General features: G+C 38.7%; 1 protein-coding gene across 2 annotated transcripts; it reads left to right on the forward strand.

The window, feature by feature from the left end:
* The first annotated feature begins 12,628 nt into the window (after nucleotides 1–12,628).
* On the forward strand, nucleotides 12,629–20,767 carry insig2 (insulin induced gene 2). 2 transcript variants are annotated; one of them, XM_063005620.1, is made up of 6 exons: nucleotides 12,629–12,830; nucleotides 15,326–15,649; nucleotides 15,787–15,911; nucleotides 16,339–16,505; nucleotides 16,624–16,723; nucleotides 19,057–20,767. In XM_063005620.1, exons 2-6 carry the CDS (start codon nucleotides 15,343–15,345, stop codon nucleotides 19,096–19,098), a joined length of 741 nt encoding a protein of 246 aa, XP_062861690.1. In that variant the 5' UTR covers nucleotides 12,629–12,830; nucleotides 15,326–15,342; the 3' UTR covers nucleotides 19,099–20,767. The 2 variants fall into 2 exon arrangements, with proteins under 2 accessions (XP_062861690.1, XP_062861691.1); XM_063005621.1 differs by lacking the exon at nucleotides 12,629–12,830 and having other exon boundaries at nucleotides 15,169–15,649.
* Nucleotides 20,768–21,155: the final 388 nt, after the last annotated feature.

Here is a 21,155-nt window from a genome sequence, read left to right on the forward strand (position 1 = left end):
ACAAGAACAACAAAAGCGAAATAATGAAAATAATTAACACAAAATGGACAAAACATTGTTTATTAGGGACGGAACATTTGATACCGAGGCTTTAAAGCTTGTTTCACTTTTGTAACACTGGACTCAGTGTATCGGAGCTTATATTAAAGCAGCATGTGCGGGACTGATGAAGCTTTGTGCTGTGTTTTATCTCACTCACTATATAAGAGACAATCAAACCAGGGTTACCCACCGTCCTGTAACATACACAATCCTTCTTTATCTGGAGACCAAACGCCGCGTTTAGTACTGAACTGATACAGGACGCTTTGTTCCGTATTTTTATCAATGGGAGACTGAGGGAATTATATTAAGTAGTGTTCACTTTTATTCTTAGTAACGGTGTGTGTGCGCTGGTTATAGCAGCAGGGGGGGACCTTACACAGTCATGAGAACAAAGGTTTTATTTATGGTGTTTAAAATTTATTATTTTCATTCTTTATAATAAGTCAGAACCATATTTTAGGCAAAACAACGCACTCCTCCCACTGTGCTACACATACAGCGGTTTATTAAACAGGTTATGTCACGTTACTAAGAATAAAAGTGAACACTACTTAATATAATGAATTAAGCAGCAGTTTCCTTCTGTTTTATACACATCACACTGTCTCCCATTGATAAAAATACGGAACAAAGCGTCCTGTATCAGTTCAATACAGAACGCGGCGTTTAGTCTCCAGATAAAGCAGGATTCTGTATTTACAGGACGGTGGGTAACCCTGGTTTGATTGTCTCTTATATAGTGAGTGAGATAAAACACAGCACAAAGCTTCATCAGTCCCGCACATGCTGAGTCCAGTGTTACAAAAGTGAAACAAGCTTCAACAAGCCTCGGTATCAAATGTTCCGTCCCTAATAAACAATGTTTTGTCCATTTTGTGTTAATTATTTTCATTATTTCGCTTTTGTTGTTCTTGTGGGAATTCCTTAGATGTTTAGAAGAGCGGACGGTAAATAGAGATGCACACGCCACGTCTAAACATCTGCACAAAACTTTCCACAAGAAAAACAATAGCGGGTCAACTGGATAAAATGATTTCCACAAACTAGACAAAACCTTGTTTATCGTCACCATCACAAACTCCGTTCACTTTATCGCTGAGAAACAGTTTGATTGACAGCAGGTAAGCAACACGCACTTCCGGTTTATTGTCCCTGCCTTTTCCGTCAGAAATGTGCGGCCGGGAAGTGCAAAACAAATATACATTTTAGAAAACAAAATTACATATGCCGAAAATAAATTTACAAGTGCTGAAACACTTTTACATATGCCAAAACAAATTTACAAACACTGGGTACCCAAGCACTTGTAAATTTGTTTTTGCTTTTGTTGTAAATTTGTTTTAGTTTTTTTGTAATTTTGTTTTCTGAAATGTAAATTTGTTTTGCACTTCTCGGCCACCGTATTAAACCCATGACGTTTATTACTTTGTGACTAAGTATCAATCGAAAATTACTCTGTGGAATCGACTATATTTATTCTCATTTACGGCATTTAGCAGACGCCTTTATCCAAAGCGACTTACATTACAGTATACAGTCTGAGCAACTGAGAGTTAAGGGCCTTGCTCAAGGGCCCAACAGCAGCAACCTCCCAGCTAACAGGGAACGTTCCCACAACTTTCACTAACGTTATGTGAAAGTTCTCCTAATGTTATGAGCAAACATTCTCACAATAACGTTAATAGAACGTTCTATAAACGTTACGTGACCTTGAAATAATAAGTAATGTTATATGAACTTTTAAGTCTTTTATGTCTTTTAACGTTTTTTTTTTTTAAACAAAAATTTAAAGGAGTATGTGTGTGATATTCTTTAGACGCATATTAGGAAAAATTATATATATATATATATATATATATATATATATATATATATATATGTATATACAGTGTATCACAAAAGTGAGTACACCCCTCACATTTCTGCAGATATTTAAGTATATCTTTTCATGGGACAACACTGACAAAATGACACTTTGACACAATGAAAAGTAGTCTGTGTGCAGCTTATATAACAGTGTAAATTTATTCTTCCCTCAAAATAACTCAATATACAGCCATTAATGTCTAAACCACCGGCAACAAAAGTGAGTACACCCCTTAGTGAAAGTTCCTGAAGTGTCAATATTTTGTGTGGCCACCATTATTTCCCAGAACTGCCTTAACTCTCCTGGGCATGGAGTTTACCAGAGCTTCACAGGTTGCCACTGGAATGCTTTTCCACTCCTCCATGACGACATCACGGAGCTGGCGGATATTCGAGACTTTGCACTCCTCCACCTTCCGCTTGAGGATGCCCCAAAGATGTTCGATTGGGTTTAGGTCTGGAGACATGCTTGGCCAGTCCATCACCTTTACCCTCAGCCTCTTTAATAAAGCAGTGGTCGTCTTAGAGGTGTGTTTGGGGTCATTATCATGCTGGAACACTGCCCTGCGACCCAGTTTCCGGAGGGAGGGGATCATGCTCTGCTCAGTATTTCACAGTACATATTGGAGTTCATGTGTCCCTCAATGAAATGTAACTCCCCAACACCTGCTGCACTCATGCAGCCCCAGACCATGGCATTCCCACCACCATGCTTGACTGTAGGCATGACACACTTATCTTTGTACTCCTCACCTGATTGCCGCCACACATGCTTGAGACCATCTGAACCAAACAAATTAATCTTGGTCTCATCAGACCATAGGACATGGTTCCAGTAATCCATGTCCTTTGTTGACATGTCTTCAGCAAACTGTTTGCGGGCTTTCTTGTGTAGAGACTTCAAAAGAGGCTTCCTTCTGGGGTGACAGCCATGCAGACCAATTTGATGTAGTGTGTGGCGTATGGTCTGAGCACTGACAGGCTGACCCCCCACCTTTTCAATCTCTGCAGCAATGCTGACAGCACTCCTGCGCCTATCTTTCAAAGACAGCAGTTGGATGTGACGCTGAGCACGTGCACTCAGCTTCTTTGGACGACCAACGCGAGGTCTGTTCTGAGTGGACCCTGCTCTTTTAAAACGCTGGATGATCTTGGCCACTGTGCTGCAGCTCAGTTTCAGGGTGTTGGCAATCTTCTTGTAGCCTTGGCCATCTTCATGTAGCGCAACAATTCGTCTTTTAAGATCCTCAGAGAGTTCTTTGCCATGAGGTGCCATGTTGGAACTTTCAGTGACCAGTATGAGAGAGTGTGAGAGCTGTACTACTAAATTGAACACACCTGCTCCCTATGCACACCTGAGACCTAGTAACACTAACAAATCACATGACATTTTGGAGGGAAAATGACAAGCAGTGCTCAATTTGGACATTTAGGGGTGTAGTCTCTTAGGGGTGTACTCACTTTTGTTGCCGGTGGTTTAGACATTAATGGCTGTATATTGAGTTATTTTGAGGAAAGAATAAATTTACACTGTTATATAAGCTGCACACAGACTACTTTTCATTGTGTCAAAGTGTCATTTTTTCAATGTTGTCCCATGAAAAGATATACTTAAATATCTGCAGAAATGTGAGGGGTGTACTCACTTTTGTGATACACTGTATATATATATATGTATATAAATATATATAACATTATATATATACTGTATATATATATATATATATATATATATATACAGTATATATATATATATATATATATATATATATATATATATATATATATATATATATATATATATATATATATATATATATATATACAGTATATATATATACAGTGGGGGAAATAAGTATTTGATCCCCTGCTGATTTTGTAAGTTTACCCCCTTACAAACACTTGAACAGTCTATAATTTTTATGGAAGGTTTATTTTAACAGAGAGAGACAGAATATCAACAAAAAATCCAGAAAAAAAACTTTAAATAAAGGTTATAAATTAATTTGTATTTAATTAAGGGAAATAAGTATTTGATCCCCTACCAACCAGCAAGAATTCTGACCCCCAGACCGGTTATGTGCACATGAGGCACACAAATTAGTCCTGTCCCTGTATAAAAGACTCCTGTCACAGAATCAGTTTCTTCCGTTCAAATCTCTCGACCACCATGGGCAAGACCAAAGAGCTATCAAAGGACGTCAGGGACAAGATTGTAGACCTGCACAAGGCTGGAATGGGCTACAAGACCATCAGCAAGAAGCTTGGTGAGAAAGAGACCACTGTTGGTGTGATAATTCGAAAATGGAAGAAATACAAGATCACAGTCAATCGCCCTCACTCTGGAGCTCCATGCAAGATCTCACCTGGTGGGGTAAGAATGATTCTGAGAAAGGTGAGGTCAGTCCAGAATTACACGGGAGGAGCTTGTCAATGATCTCAAGGGAGCTGGGAGCAGAGAAATGCTGGATATGACCCCAAGAACACCATCCCCACCGGGCATTTCTCTGCCTCCAAACACGGCGAGTGGAGTTGATGCCAAAGAGCTCAATTTTGGTCTCATCTGACCATATCACATTCTCCCAAGCTTTCTCTGAATCATTCAGGTGTTCATTGGCAAACTTCAGACGGGCCTGTACATGAGCCTTCTTGAGCAGAGGGACTTTGCGGGCACTAATGGTTTTCTTGGTGACTGTGCTCCCAGCTCCCTTGAGATCATTGACAAGCTCCTCCCGTGTAATTCTGGACTGACCTCACCTTTCTCAGAATCATTCTTACCCCACCAGGTGAGATCTTGCATGGAGCTCCAGAGTGAGCTGTGATCTTGTATTTCTTCCATTTTCGAATGATCGCGCCAACAGTGGTCTCTTTCTCACCAAGCTTCTTGCTGATGGTCTTGTAGCCCATTCCAGCCTTGTGCAGGTCTACAATCTTGCCCCTGACGTCCTTTGATAGCTCTTTGGTCTTGCCCATGGTGGTCAAGAGATTTGAACGGAAGAAACTGATTCTGTGACAGGAGTTTTTTATACAGGGACAGGACTAATTTGTGTGCCTCATGTGCACATAACCGGTCTGTGGGGGTCAGAATTCTTGCTGGTTGGTAGGGGATCAAATACTTATTTCCCTTAATTAAATACAAATTCATTTATAACCTTTATTTAAAGTTTTTTTTTTCTGGATTTTTTGTTGATATTCTGTCTCTCTCTGTTAAAATAAACCTTCCATAAAAATTATAGACTGTTCAAGTCTTTGTAAGGGGGTAAACTTACAAAATCAGCAGGGGATCAAATACTTATTTTCCCCACTGTATATATATAGTCAACTGATTTACATTGATCTAAAGAGGTCATAAGATGCACCACTGTAAGACTGAATTATTTGCTTCCTACTGAACAGTTTTGCTTTATACAATATTTTATTTAATAATATATTTAAGATAAACCATTATTTTTTATGATTTTATGAAAACTGCATTAAAAACTGCGGTTATCAGAACCCATCCATACAGAACAAACAATACATTACATATCATTCAGTTTAATGACTTTATAGCGCTTTATTATGTCTATTCTGCACAAACCTCTCTTCTTTACACAGCACATCAGTCTTCATCTACGGACGGTCGGACACCTCGTTCTGCACATGCGCACATCCGCACTTGACTTGAGACCGTGATTTTAAACAACCGTCTTTGAACTTTAAGCGAAATACAAATGTCTTTTTCAGTTATTTTACTCTGAAACATGAGTCTGCCAAAGTACGTGCTTGTGTACTTCTTTGAAGATGAAATTCCTGCCACATGTGTTATTGAGTCAGTGCTTATTGAAGGTCAAAAGAATCTGACAAGATCTCATCGACGGCTAAACTGTTGTCGTCAACTTAAAGTGGGAAATGAAGAAAAGAAGTTCGTTAAACTTAAACTGCTAAACTTAAACAGTTTAAAATAATAATAAACATGAAAAACTATATTATCTCTGAAATGTTAATAAAAATAAGTGGTCATTGTAGAAAGTCGAAAACAACCCAGGTATCAGCATGAATTGTTTTCAAATGAGTAACTTGGGACATTAGCTAAACGTTAACATTAGGCTTCTCACTGTGCATTTTAAATACTTATTAATGCTTGTTAAGACTGGTGCAATTACTTAGTTTATAGTGCTGTTATTGTGCTGAACTGCACTATAATAAACTTAAGACTTTTAATGATTTTAGGTTTACAGATAATATTACTTAGAAATGAACATAGAGAAGTTTGTAAATGCTTTTAACATCTCTTACGAGACAATTCACCTTTGATGACAAATCTATACACATAAATTAAATGTGGACTGTAACCGGCATGTTACACTTAAAATACTGGAGGTCCAAAATTTTTATTCAAATAATAGGTTATATGTGTGCTTTAAACCACCTAAGCCCACCAACAACCCAGGTAAAACCCTGCATTTGTGCCATTGTGTTTAGTTATTTTAGCATTCTGTTAACTACAGATTTAAAATATGAAATTAAAAACAGGGTTTTTTATTCCAGGAAAATGGCCACATGTCAAGAAGGGCTGCTGAGGTAGAGAGAGTCTCAGTGTATTTGCCTTCATTCACATCAGCACAAGATAGAAGAAGAAGATAGCAGATATAGTTTATTTGTCATATATACATATACAGATGTACAGTACAATGAAATTCTTTCTTCGCATATCCCAGCTTGTTTTGAAGCTGGAGTCAGAGCGCAGGGTCAGCCATCGTACGGCGCCCCTGGAGCAGACAGGGTTAAGGGCCTTGCTCAAGGACCCAACAGTGGCTGCATAGCAGAGGCTGGATTTGAACCACCAATCTTCCAAAAGGATGGGTTGCCCATATTCAAGTTTATAATAGTGGCAACAAGTTTGACATTTAGTACACTGCTCCACAACCAGATTCACAGAACGTCAGTGTTTTTGTAGCCCATATCCTAAATCGATTGAAGTAAGTGCTAGTTGACTTTTTTATTAAAATATATTGTGTTGAAAATATATTTGTTTAAAAATATATTCTGGAACATCTCGCTTTTTTCAGTTCTGGTGCTGACAATATCTATTCATTCATCCACCTTTGTGCCCACTCGCCCACCTCTGTATGCTTAAAGCCCTGACTGTTATCAAATTTTGTTGGGTGTGTTCACCTGAGCTACTTTGCAAAATAGATGTACTGCAGCATAAAATAAAGAAGCTAAAGAGAGAGAACATCTGTCTGAGACAGTGCATTAGTGCAGGTGAATGTAAGTCATGTTTTTCAGCAATAAATATTTTGTGCACCATAAAAATTAATGCTGAGATCACAAAAGTTTATATATCTCTTGCAATATACTGACCACCCAAACAACAGATTATCCTTAAAAATAACATTATCTTTAAAAATAACGATACTCTGTATATTTTTTCAGTTGCTGCTACTATTAAAAAAAACATTCATAGAGTTTAATACCATATTGCAGCCAAGAGAGTTGTACCAAGAGACTGTAAGAAAAGTGCTCTTCCCAAGTGAAAGATTTAATCTGACCAGTCAAACCAGCTGCTGACTCGCAATCAGAGCCATAACAGGTAAGTTTATAGTGCCTCACATTAGAATGTTTAAGCAATATGGCACAACTGAGAGTGGTGATACATTCTTGATAATATGGGTGAGCAAGAACAACATCTGGTTATATGGACTGTACTCTGATGGATGTGAACATATTAATAAACAGTACTTGGGCTGCTAATGATGATGTTTCTCAAGTCCAAAAGAATGCAAGTACAGAGAAGAGCACAGATTGAGGAAGCAACCAATAGCTGATCTGTTGCTGCACAGTTTGTGTTAGTCAATCTCTAGTCCTTCATCAGTGCAAAAACAGATTTTTATTAAACTTCAATAGCATTTAAAGTATTCAGCATATTAATAACTTCAATAGCTTTTAAAATATTCATTAAATTGCTCCTAAACAAGTTGTATTTCATCAAGTGTAACACACATTATAAACTATAACTCTTATACTGACACTTTTACCCTTTATTACATTATAAAACATTTTTATTAATAACTTCAATAGCATTGAAGTATTCAGCATATTAATAACTTCAATATTCATCAAATTGCTCCAAAACAAGTTGTATTTTATCAAGGGTAACCCACATTACATAATACAACTCTTATACTGACACTTTTACCCTTTATTACATAATAAAAAACAGATTTTATTCATAACTTCAATAGTATTTAAATTATTTAGTATATTAATAACTTCAATAGCTTTTTAAATATGCATCAAATTGCTCCAAAACAAGTTGTATTTTATCAAGTGACCCACATTACATATTACAACTTTTATACTGACACTTTTACCCTTTATCACATATTAAAAAACTGATTTCTATTCATAACTTCAATAGCATTTAAAGTATTCAGCATATTCATAACTTCAATAGCTTTTAAAATATGCATCAACTTGATCCAAAACAAGTTGTATTTCACAGATTTTTATTCATAACTTCAATAACGGTGGACTATTCTCAGTAAAAAGAAGATTAATTAGATAAAAAGATTAACACTAAATTAGTCTTTTTTTTCCGGTAGCTTTTTAATGTGACATACAGTATATCCTACATTTGTCTGACCAAGCTGGCTGTTTAATTATTTTATGGCATATTAAATACCGCCATGTACCTCATGAAATAATGCTATTCACAACATCTGGTATTAGAATTGAAGTCGATTCCAAGTTTGGTTTTAGGGAAAAGGTTACATACAGAGTTACCTATTTTACATTTATATTAATTAACTGGCCTTCTCTGTGTCACTCTACACAACTCTGAGATTAAACTCCTGCTGTATGTAGATGATCTGGTCCTGCTGTCCCCCAACGCTCAGGGTCTACAGAACAAACTGGACTTGCTACAGCAGTACTGTCAGACCTGGGCCCTGACAGTCAACCTCAAAAAGATTAAAATTATTATCTATATCCTGATCTCAGGGTACAAAACACACATTTAGATTACGAAATCATGAAATTGAGCATACTAAAGACTATACTTACCTCAGACTAAAAATTAGTTTAACAGGAAACTTTAAACTGGCAGTAAATGAACTGAGAGAAAAAGCTTGCAGGGCCTTCTATGCTATAACAGGACAAACATTTGTGGAAATTCCAATTTGAATCTGGCTCAAAAATCAATAACTGAACCAATTGCACTATATGGCAGTGAAGTGTGGGGTTCCCTTACACATCATCAATTCCACAATTGGGACAAACACCCATTAGAGACCCTGCACGCAGACATTACGAACGCAGTAACAATCCACATATGCAAGGACATGATTTCTCTATAAACAGTCGAGAAAGAAGCTTTAAGAGCAATGATTTAAACAGTGAATTCCAGGTATGTCAGACAGGGCCAAAATACTTAAGGCCAGTCGCTATTTTAACATTGCAAGCAAACTAAATTTAGAGATATTTAAAGTTGTCAACTTTTCTACAACAAACTTGTGGTCAAGTTGTACAGTAGAGTTTGCAAACATCGTTTCATTTGTTAAAGGGAGAGTTAAGGGTAATTGTACTATACTTAAATATCAAATAAACAAAATAAATTGTATTTATTGCAAATGTTTCACTCGTACCGGTTCCATCATATATTGTGTCATTTTCTGGGGCCAAGCAAATCTTATAGTACTCAAAACCTTCATTATATAAGAATTATATTATTAATTATATTATTATTTATATATTAATTATATTATATAAGATATATATTATATTTTTTCACGATAATATGTATATCACTGTTCTTAAAAGAAATATTTTTAGAGTAAATAACTACACATTACGTCTGCAATATTTTTCACTTAGTTGTATTTTTTTCTGGTTTTTTTTTTCCTGCTTTCATTTCTGCTGTAACAAGTTAATTTCCCCAAGGGGATCAATAAAGTCTTATCTTATCTGGGTCCTTTCTGTGTGGAGTTTGCATGTTCTCCCCGTGTCTGTGTGGGTTTCCTCCGGGTGCTCCGGTTTCCTCCCACAGACCAAAGACGTGCAGGAGAGGTGAATTGGAGATACAAAATTGTCCATGACTGTGTTTGATATAACTTTGAGAAGTGATGAACCTTGTGTAATGAGTAACTACCGTTCCTGTCATGAATGTAACCAAAAGTGTCAAACATGACGGTAAAATCCTAATAAACAAACAAACAAACAAACAAACATACCATGAAACAGTCACAATCTTAAAAGAATACCGTGATACAATTTTGGGTCATACCGCCCAGCCCTGGTACAGAGTTATGATGTCAGAGAGTGGGTTTGTGATTGGTGGCTGAATTCACCCAATCCTGCCGCTACACACACAGATACACCACTAACACACACAGACACCCTAATAACACACACAAACACATTACTAACACACGCCGACACACCACTAACACACACTAACACAATAAAGACTCAGGAATGTCACGTGGGAGAGAAAGGACTCAAATGCGGAGGTTAAAGTAAATAAAAGTTTATTTATTAACAGAAAAACACAGAACATCACACACAAGACAGAACTCAAAAACAAACATAAGGAACCCCGATGGACTTTAGCTGGGGAATGCAGGCAGCAAAAAAAAAGAAAAGAAGAAAACTAAAAGACGCTGGGCGCGAACCCCGGCCGCTCGGGTGAGAGCCGGGCGCGTAACCAGCGCGCTGCTGCAGCGGGGGAAAGCAGATGACTTCATGCGCTTAAGGCGCTACAATTATTTTTGGCTACAATGCCTCGAAATCGCCTCAGGCGCAGTTCGAGGTAACAGACGGCTCCGTTATCAGCCGCAGCTAGAGCCAATCTGTTAAAGCCCACGAAGAGAGTGCAGATTCGAACCGGGTGAGCTGGCAGTACGGCCACGCGCTTGGCGGCGTCGCCACCCAGCGGTTGCAGAATCCCAGACTACATGTTTTACGCTACAAAGCCCCGAAATCGCCTCAGGCGCAGTTCGGGGTAACAGACGGCTCCTTCATCAGCCGCAGCTAGAGCCAATCTGTTAAAGCACACAAAAGGGTGCGGATTCGAACCGGGGAGGCTGGCAGGACAGCCGCGCACTTAGCGGTGTCGCCACCCAGCGGTTGCTGAATCCCAGAATAATTATTTTTAAGCTACCGAAAACCCCGAAATCGCAACTGGCGAAGTTCGGGGGAAACAGAGGGCTCCGTCATCAGCCGCAGCTAGAGCCACTCTGTTATGAGAACTGAGTAACGAAAACCGGTTAACACAACAGTTACCCAAGCTCCTAGTGCGGATTCGAACCGGGGGTGCTGGCAGACCAACCGAGTGTCTTACCGAGACGCCACCCACCGGCTGCCGAATACCACAGCTAGATTAGCTAGGTAATCATTAGCGGGGCGAGGACCAGCGCCGTGTCACGGGGCTGGCTTCACCCGCTAATGCTAGATTAGCTAGGTAATCATTAGCGGGGAGAGGACCAGCGCCGTGTCACGGGGCTGGCTTCACCCGCTAATGCTAAATGCTAACGAGTAAAATAAAAACAGTACGAGGACTGCACGACATCGCACCACGCTACTTCTAAGAAGGTAAAGAAAATCTAATTACCTCAACCTTGCAGTCTACACACCCTGATGGCCTAATGCCACCGGGGGTACCTCTAAAACTACAAAAGAAGCGTGGGGGAGCCGTCAGCAGTCCCCACGGACACCGCAGTGCCCAAAACAAAAGGAGCAAACAAGACAAAAGGTGCGACACCTGCAGCCAGGCGGCGTACCCTTAAATAAGGGAGCCGCAGCTGCAGGTCGTCCACCCTAACGAGCTGGCCTAGTATTAAAGGCCTAGCTCTGTACTGCTCTGTAAGGCCTGTGACGTCAGGGAAGAGTGGTAAGTCCCACAAACGCCACAGAACCATTACAAGGAACAAGAGAAATCTGCAAACCCAATTAGAATAAACCAAATTACACAAAAACTCAGAACTAAATATCTGAATTATTGGGAAACTGAAACTAAAACTCAAAGTAAAATGCAGTGTTATTTGTTATTTGGCCCTAAACAGACACTACAGTGCAGCAGATTATCTGAGCACAGTATCCGACCCTAAATTAAGAAACACCCTGACGAGGTACAGACTGAGCGCACACGACCTGGCCGTGGAGACGGGGCGACACACCCGGTCCTGGCTGCCCCGTGAGGAGAGGTTGTGTCAGCACTGCACTCTCAGTACAGTAGAGATGGAGCTGCACTTCCTCACCCGGTGTACCAAGTACCACCACATCCGCTCCCAATTCTTCCCTAAATTTAATAACATCATCCCCAACTTTACCTCCCTCCCAGACCCCGACAAACTGCCCCACCTACTGGGGGAGCACAGAGAGAGCTGCACACTAGCAGCACTCTATACTCACACCTGCCACCAGGTGAGGGACAGCGGGTGACCATGTCTCATACACACACACACACACACACACACACGCACAAACTGATTGTTTTTCTACCTCATTAATGTAAATATTATACTTTTTATTGTTATTATTTTGCACTGTTTTTATTAATATTTTATTCTATTCTATATTTTTTGCCCATGTTTTTTGTTCTTTCTTATTTGTATTGTTAATATTTCTCTGTAACTTGCTTTGGCAATACGAATGTCCTTATTTGTCATGCCAATAAAGCTTCTTTTGAGTTGAGTTGACTGATCACACACACACACACACCACACACACACAGACACAGACACACACAGACACAGACACACACACACACACACACAGACACAGACACACACACACACACACACACACACACAGAACCGCAGCTTTGGCAGCAGAGAGAGAATGTAAATAAAACGAGTGTTAGCGATTTTACCACCTACAGAAGTGTCAGTTATTACAGTTCATTACAGCTCTGTCATCGACTAACAACAATCATAATGGTGGGTCATCTTATATTTTCCTTCACCCAGTCACCACTGTGCGTTATTCATTAGGACAAAGTTAAGCTAATAATGTATTTAAGAGACGGTTGGTGAATGGCAGTCGGCTGCGAATTAATAGTATGTACATATGTTTGTATGTATGTTGTGTGTTAAAACTATATTTAGTTTAATGCAGTGAATGCTAAGAATTGTAAGCATGTTTATCAGCAACATGAAGCTAAATGCTAAGTGCTAATGTAGCAGCTAGCTGAGTTACTATGGGCCTCAGGTACATGATGATGTGGCCTATACGAATGCTTGTTTTACCAGTTTATATAGTGTTTGTTTATATATATATATATATATATATATATATATATATATATATATGCGCTTTCTGTTTTGTTTAAGATATAGTTGTTTAAACTGGTAGTTATTTAAGCAGGTTGTGTAGTAAAGAAATGCTTAAACAAACACACTACTAAAAGTACTTTTAAAGTATTAAAAGTTAATAATATGTCAGTAAACACATGTGCAGATCTGATTTAGAAGTTTACTTACACCTTCATGAAACCGGTGATGCAAATTTTGCAATTTCTTTTAACTGATAATCGATCAGTTAGTTGATTGTCATCGTCATTAGTCGATTGTTAAACAATAAGCCTAGACCATCACATTAAAATAAAAAAATAAATCAAATAAAAAAGCTGTGATTATTTTACAAGATAAAAAAAAAAAAAAAGTTTCATATCAGTATGTCTTTATTTAATTAGAAACAACGCAGTGGACAGTAGAACAGTAAGATCACCATAAGCACCATAAGCTGTTAACATTATGAATATAAATTTTAAATAAAGAACAGTGTTTGTTTATACATTGTATATGTGTGTGTAGATATATACACACATATACACCGCCATAACATTAAAAACACCTCCTTGTTTCTACACTGACTGTCCATTTTATCAGCTCCGCTTACCATATAGAAGCACTTTGTAGTTCTACAATTACTGACTGTAGTCCATCTGTTTCTCTGCATGCTTTGTTAGCCCCCTTTCATGCTGTTCTTCAATGGTCAGGACCCCCACAGGACCACCACAGAGCAGGTATTATTTAGGTGGTGGATCATTCTCAACACTGCAGTGACAATGACATGGTGGTGGTGTGTTAGTGTGTGTTCAGACACAGCAGCGCTGCTGAAGTTTTTAAATACCGCGTCCACTCACTGTCCACTCTATTAGACACGCCTACCTAGTTGGTCCACCTTGTAGATGTAAAGTCAGAGACGATCGCTCATCTATTGCTGCAGTTTGAGTTAGTCATCTTCTAGACCTTCATCAGTGGTCACAGGACACTGCCCAGGGGGGTGGTAACACACCACCACCATGTCAGTGTCACTGCAGTGCTGAGAATGACGCACCACCCAAATAATACCTGCTCTGTGGTTGTCCTGGGAGAGTCCCGACCATTGAAGAACAGCATGAAAGGGGGCTAACAGAGCATGCAGAGAAACAGATGGACTACAGTCAGTAACTGTAGAACGACAAAGTGCTCCTATATGGTAAGTGAAGCCGATAAAATGGACGATGTGTATATTTATACACACACACGCACACATACATACACATACATACACATGTATAAACAAAGTCTGTACTGAAAGTACTTTACGACAAGTGTCTGCAAGTAAAGAAATATGTGCAGATTTAATCAGAAGTTTACATACAACTATATGAAATCACAAAGTTTCATATCAGTATGTCTTTATTTAATCAGAAACAGGACAGTAGAACAGTAAGATCACCATAAGCACCATAATCTGTTAACATTATGAATACAGACTTTAAATAAAGAAACCATTTACAACAGCTACATAACACACTAATCGTAAATAGAGATGTCGTTGGCATCCTTAAGCTCTTCCTGACTACACTGGTGTACTTGTCAGGAAGATGCTACACAAGGTTCTTCTTTTATACTGAAACAAAATGCAAAATATCCACATCAATTTTGTAAAGAAAAACTTACCACACGTGCAGAGTTTAACATGTGTTATGCCAACCAGCTTCTGTTTGTGATTTTATATGGTAATATTGTTGTTGTGATTTAAATATTACAAATGCATAAAAAGAGATTTTTCCTGATTACAGCGACACTGTACCCAATAGTAACACTTCTTCTGCACTTAGCGACCACCTAGAGATCTTAACAGACAGCATTATTTGAACTATTTATATAGCTTTTTATATGTCATAAAAATATTAATACACATTTATTTGTCAAAAAGTGGTTTTTGGAATTTGCTTGTTCAACACTATAATTACTGCAATTGACTCAGTCTCCTAATTTCTTGCTGTTGACTATGATTATGACTATGATTATATTATTGATTATGACTGACCACAGCCAGTGACTCTTCTGTGCCCATAAGACTAGGTTGACAGCACCCATTGAAATGCTCATGGGACATTGTTCTTGTTAAGGGAATGCTGACATTGTTGTGTGTTTTGCAGGAGTGTTGTGAGATCAGATGACGGCAGCAGTAGAGACTGGCTGTACATTGTCTGGGTTTTGTTCAGTCACTGCAGCTATGGCAGAGACCACCACATCAAGCAGTAATGGGACAGCCCAGCGGGGCCCCTACATAAGCATGATAACAAACCAGACAACTAATCTGCTGATTCGGGGTGCCATGCTGTTTGGAGTGGGTGTATTCTTAGCGCTGGTGCTAAATCTGCTGCAGGTGCAACGGAATGTCACCCTTTTCCCACCGGATGTCATCAGTAGCATCTTTTCTTCAGCGTGGTGGGTGCCACCCTGCTGCGGCACTGCATCAGGTAACAACAGTCTAAAACATCGACCACTTAAGGAATTGATTTGTCAGGAAGACAGTATAAAAAAGGAAGAAGGAGATTCAATTTAATGTTAATTTCTATTATGTAGAGATGTCAACATCTTTCTTTTTCACTCTCAGCTATAATAGGGCTGCTGTATCCATGTATAGACAGACGTCTTGGGGAGCCACATAAGCTGAAACGAGAGTGGTCAAGTGTGATGCGCTGTGTGGCTGTGTTTGTTGGCATAAATCATGCCAGTGCTGTATCCTTCTTAATCACCTCTTCTATACTTTTTTTTGTCTGTGAGCAAATTTAAGCCCTTTTTACTTCTATTACTTAAAACCTTTTGCATACTTTTATCTGTAATATTCCATTGCATCGTTCACATTTGTAGCTTTTTTTTGTAAGCAGATGATTACAATTTGCTATTGAAGTCATTTTAAAATGAATGTGATGTATAATAAATTCTATGTACAGTAGGATTTAGTGTCTTTATCCTCTGCATCTTTTGTCTACCAAGTGACTTTGTAATTTCCTAGGAATTGAGCTAGAGCTTGTTGATTTAAGTGGGATTTAAACTTTAGGATGGTTTCACATCTGCTGGGCTACTTCAAGTGTTGATGGAAAACAGTGCATGTCTTGTACACTAAATGTGTGAAGTATGGTTTCTTTAATCTCTTGACTATCAGAAAGTGGATTTTGCAAATAACGTACAGCTGTCACTGACCCTGGCGGCACTTTCAGTGGGACTGTGGTGGACATTTGATAGGTCACGGAGTGGCTTTGGCCTGGGCGTCATAATTGCATTTTTTGCAACACTTGCCACACAACTACTGGTGTACAATGGAGTATTTCAGTAAGTCTCTTTTTACCATTTACTTGAATACATGTGTGGAACAGATTCGTCAGAACGTGATTAATCCGTTGTTTAGTAACTAAAGGTTTGTCAGCAAAGATAAACTGTGTGTGTCCAGGTATACATCTCCTGATTTCTTATATATACGCTCTTGGCTGCCCTGCATTTTCTTTGCTGGTGTCATAACAATGGGAAATATAGGACGGCAGCTAGCAATTGTAAGTACATACACTTTCAATTTGAACATAACTTTCTCTACTGTATAAACTGTTTCCCCACATAGTTTATACTTGCGTATTATTTTTTTTTAGCATTTTATTTATTTATTAATTTATTTATTTATTAAATAATTCTAATGATCAAATACACTTATCTTTTAATTATCAAATGTAAAATACTTTGCATTTAGAAATCGAGTTAAAGAAAAATAAATAGATAATTAATGTGCATAAATATATCGTGTTGATATGGTAGTTAAAATAATCTCATATTTAGTACTATTGTAACAGCACCCACACATCCTCCTGTAAAGTAACAATGGCAAACGATAATATTGAACATGATAATGATAATCTGGGGCAGATGGAATGCTTTTATTTGTCATATATACAGTGTATCACAAAAGTGAGTACACCCCTCACATTTCTGCAGATATTTAAGTATATCTTTTCATGGGACAACACTGACAAAATGACACTTTGACACAATGAAAAGTAGTCTGTGTGCAGCTTATATAACAGTGTAAATTTATTCTTCCCTCAAAATAACTCAATATACAGCCATTAATGTCTAAACCACCGGCAACAAAAGTGAGTACACCCCTTAGTGAAAGTTCCTGAAGTGTCAATATTTTGTGTGGCCACCATTATTTCCCAGAACTGCCTTAACTCTCCTGGGCATGGAGTTTACCAGAGCTTCACAGGTTGCCACTGGAATGCTTTTGCACTCCTCCATGACGACATCACGGAGCTGGCGGATATTCGAGACTTTGCGCTCCTCCACCTTCCGCTTGAGGATGCCCCAAAGATGTTCTATTGGGTTTAGGTCTGGAGACATGCTTGGCCAGTCCATCACCTTTACCCTTAGCCTCTTCAATAAAGCAGTGGTCGTCTTAGAGGTGTGTTTGGGGTCATTATCATGCTGGAACACTGCCCTGCGACCCAGTTTCCGGAGGGAGGGGATCATGCTCTGCTTCAGTATTTCACAGTACATATTGGAGTTCATGTGTCCCTCAATGAAATGTAACTCCCCAACACCTGCTGCACTCATGCAGCCCCAGACCATGGCATTCCCACCACCATGCTTGACTGTAGGCATGACACACTTATCTTTGTACTCCTCACCTGATTGCCGCCACACATGCTTGAGACCATCTGAACCAAACAAATTAATCTTGGTCTCATCAGACCATAGGACATGGTTCCAGTAATCCATGTCCTTTGTTGACATGTCTTCAGCAAACTGTTTGCGGGCTTGCTTGTGTAGAGACTTCAGAAGAGGCTTCCTTCTGGGGTGACAGCCATGCAGACCAATTTGATGTAGTGTGCGGCGTATGGTCTGAGCACTGACAGGCTGACCCCCCACCTTTTCAATCTCTGCAGCAATGCTGACAGCACTCCTGCGCCTATCTTTCAAAGACAGCAGTTGGATGTGACGCTGAGCACGTGCACTCAGCTTCTTTGGACGACCAGCGCGAGGTCTGTTCTGAGTGGACCCTGCTCTTTTAAAACGCTGGATGATCTTGGCCACTGTGCTGCAGCTCAGTTTCAGGGTGTTGGCAATCTTCTTGTAGCCTTGGCCATCTTCATGTAGCGCAACAATTCGTCTTTTAAGATCCTCAGAGAGTTCTTTGCCATGAGGTGCCATGTTGAAACTTTCAGTGACCAGTATGAGAGAGTGTGAGAGCTGTACTACTAAATTGAACACACCTGCTCCCTATGCACACCTGAGACCTAGTAACACTAACGAGTCACATGACATTTTGGAGGGAAAATGACAAGCAGTGCTCAATTTGGACATTTAGGGGTGTAGTCTCTTAGGGGTGTACTCACTTTTGTTGCCGGTGGTTTAGACATTAATGGCTGTATATTGAGTTATTTTGAGGGAAGAATAAATTTACACTGTTATATAAGCTGCACACAGACTACTTTTCATTGTGTCAAAGTGTCATTTTGTCAGTGTTGTCCCATGAAAAGATATACTTAAATATCTGCAGAAATGTGAGGGGTGTACTCACTTTTGTGATACACTGTACATATACATGTGTACAGTACAAAGAGATGCTTTTACCGCATATTCCAGCTTGTACAATAGCTGGGGTCAGAGCTCAGGGTCAGCTATTGTACGGCACTCCTGGAGCCACGGAGGGTTAAGGGCCTTTCTCCGAGACTACCTAGATTAAAGAATACTTTAAATAACATCAGAACTTTCCTTCTCAGGCATCCTATTAAACAATTGAGACATAACCAATGCCAGAATTGTAGGTTAATGTTAGGCAGCTACAACTTTGTTAATAAAATATTTTATTGTATTATTTTTTGTTTTTCTGTAGTATGAGTGTAAAGTTGTTCAAGAGAAGATTCATCAAGACTGAAGTCTCTGGAACAAATGATATAATGAAGAAATGTGTATCAGACTTTACAGCTGTGGAACAATTTGCAGTGGAGAGATTGTCTGCATTTGTTTTCCAGCTGAAACAGGGGAATAACGAAAATTTTTTTGGCCACCAGCATTGGAGCCTTTAATTGTGTGTGAAATGACTTGGCAGTAGCACCACCTGAGCTTTTGGTTATGATGTGCCAAACTGACTGAGATTCTGTCATATCTTTTACTCTTTGATTCTTTCTGGGTGCTGTGCAACAAGTGTTTGGGTTTTTACAGGTTTAACATGCGTACAGAGCTAAATCTTTAGTGCATGCAGATGAATCGTCAGGTTCAAAGGGTTGATGTTAACTTCAGTGGTGTGTATTTCTAATAAAGGTACACACACATTTCAAACAAAATAAATCACCAAAGATTCTGATGCTAGGAATTTATTACTGTGCTCCACAGACAAGCAGTGCAATAAGAATTGCAGTCAGCGGTATTCACAGTTCCTTTTTATTTGTGTGGGTTCACTACTTTACATTTGCTAGCTCACATGTGACTGAGTAAGCAAGCAGATTCAAAGTCAGTACTGCACCAGGGGCCATGTGTTTAAATATGTATTAATAATACTATGCTCTAGTTAAGGCAAAGTAATATGTGACATTTAAAAACATTATAAAATATCACTCACTTCAGTTTTATGTTTATCACTCGCCTTGTTTACTTACCTCAAAAGTTACAGATTTGATTCACCTGTGCTGGGTATATAGGACTCCCACTCCATGTGAGACTCCAGCTGTCATTGTATTTTGTAATTATTGGACGTCATGCTGCCAAACTTTAATCCATAACCAAATATAAATTGAAAGAAGTAGAGCAGTATCATTTTATGCATACATTCCCATTTAGCTTTTACAAAGCCAGTCTGGCACTGTTGTGTTTAATGTTCATCTGACTTCCACAGCTTTTTTTTTTTAATCATATGTTTATGTATTCTACATGTTCACTCATACAGAGGTCCAAAGGTGTGATAGCGCTAAAAAGAGAAAGAGCTAAAAATAGTTTTGAGTTTAGGTAAAACCTTAAAATTCCCTTTTTTCCACATTTTTATTATTATTATTTTAAAATCGAGTGATAATACATATTAATTGATGATTTGTATTGCATATGATATCCTCTTTAAAACACATGCACTTGTTAATCTTTACCATTAAACATGAAGAGAATTAATGAGGAACTGGTTTTCACAGTGTGTGTCAGATTAGTAAAAGGGACTTATTTCATCAACATGAAATAAATGGAACAAAAAACAGGGAAGGAAAATAAAAAGGGCACTTAATTAACTTTTTCCAAGTGTTGTACTAATGTATTTGTTTCTGATAAATTCTGTATTTAATCATAACATAAAGAACGTTTCTTAACAGGTCATTTTTGGCTCATGCTCAGAGTTAACACTGAAAACCATTTTAACTTTACATTGATCTCTGGGTATTGATTCTCAGGCACAGATTTTCACTGTTTACAATATATATGTTTGAGATTGAACTTGGTCTTTGAACAGTAATGCTATAAAACAGCAAATATGCTGTATTGTCATTCTGTGTATTCTCATACATGTTTGAACATTAAACTGCAAGATGTCATCTTAATTTGCAAATAAAAATATTTGAACTGAATTCTCTGTCTGTGATCTTTGGTCAGTGACAGTTACTTTTACTAACGTATACTGGGAGACTCGGCGGGTAGCACTGTCACCTCATAGCAAAAAGGTCCTGGGTTTGAATCCCAGGTGGGGTGGTTTGGGTCCTTTTGTGTGGAGTTTGCATGTTCTCCCTGTGTCTGCATGGGTTTACTCCAGGAGCTTCAGTTTCCTTCCACAGTCCAAAGACTGTAAGTTAGGTGAATTAGAGCTACAAAATTGCCTGTTTGAACTTATAAATCATATTTGATCTGTAACTACCTGTCCTGTCATGAATGGAACCAAAGTGTAGAACATGGCATTAAAATGGTAATAAACAAACTAACATATACCACTACTAGTTTGTCCATTTAATAATGGTACTG

Source organism: Trichomycterus rosablanca, chromosome 12, assembly GCF_030014385.1.
Source record: "Trichomycterus rosablanca isolate fTriRos1 chromosome 12, fTriRos1.hap1, whole genome shotgun sequence".
Lineage (NCBI taxonomy): Eukaryota > Metazoa > Chordata > Actinopteri > Siluriformes > Trichomycteridae > Trichomycterus > Trichomycterus rosablanca.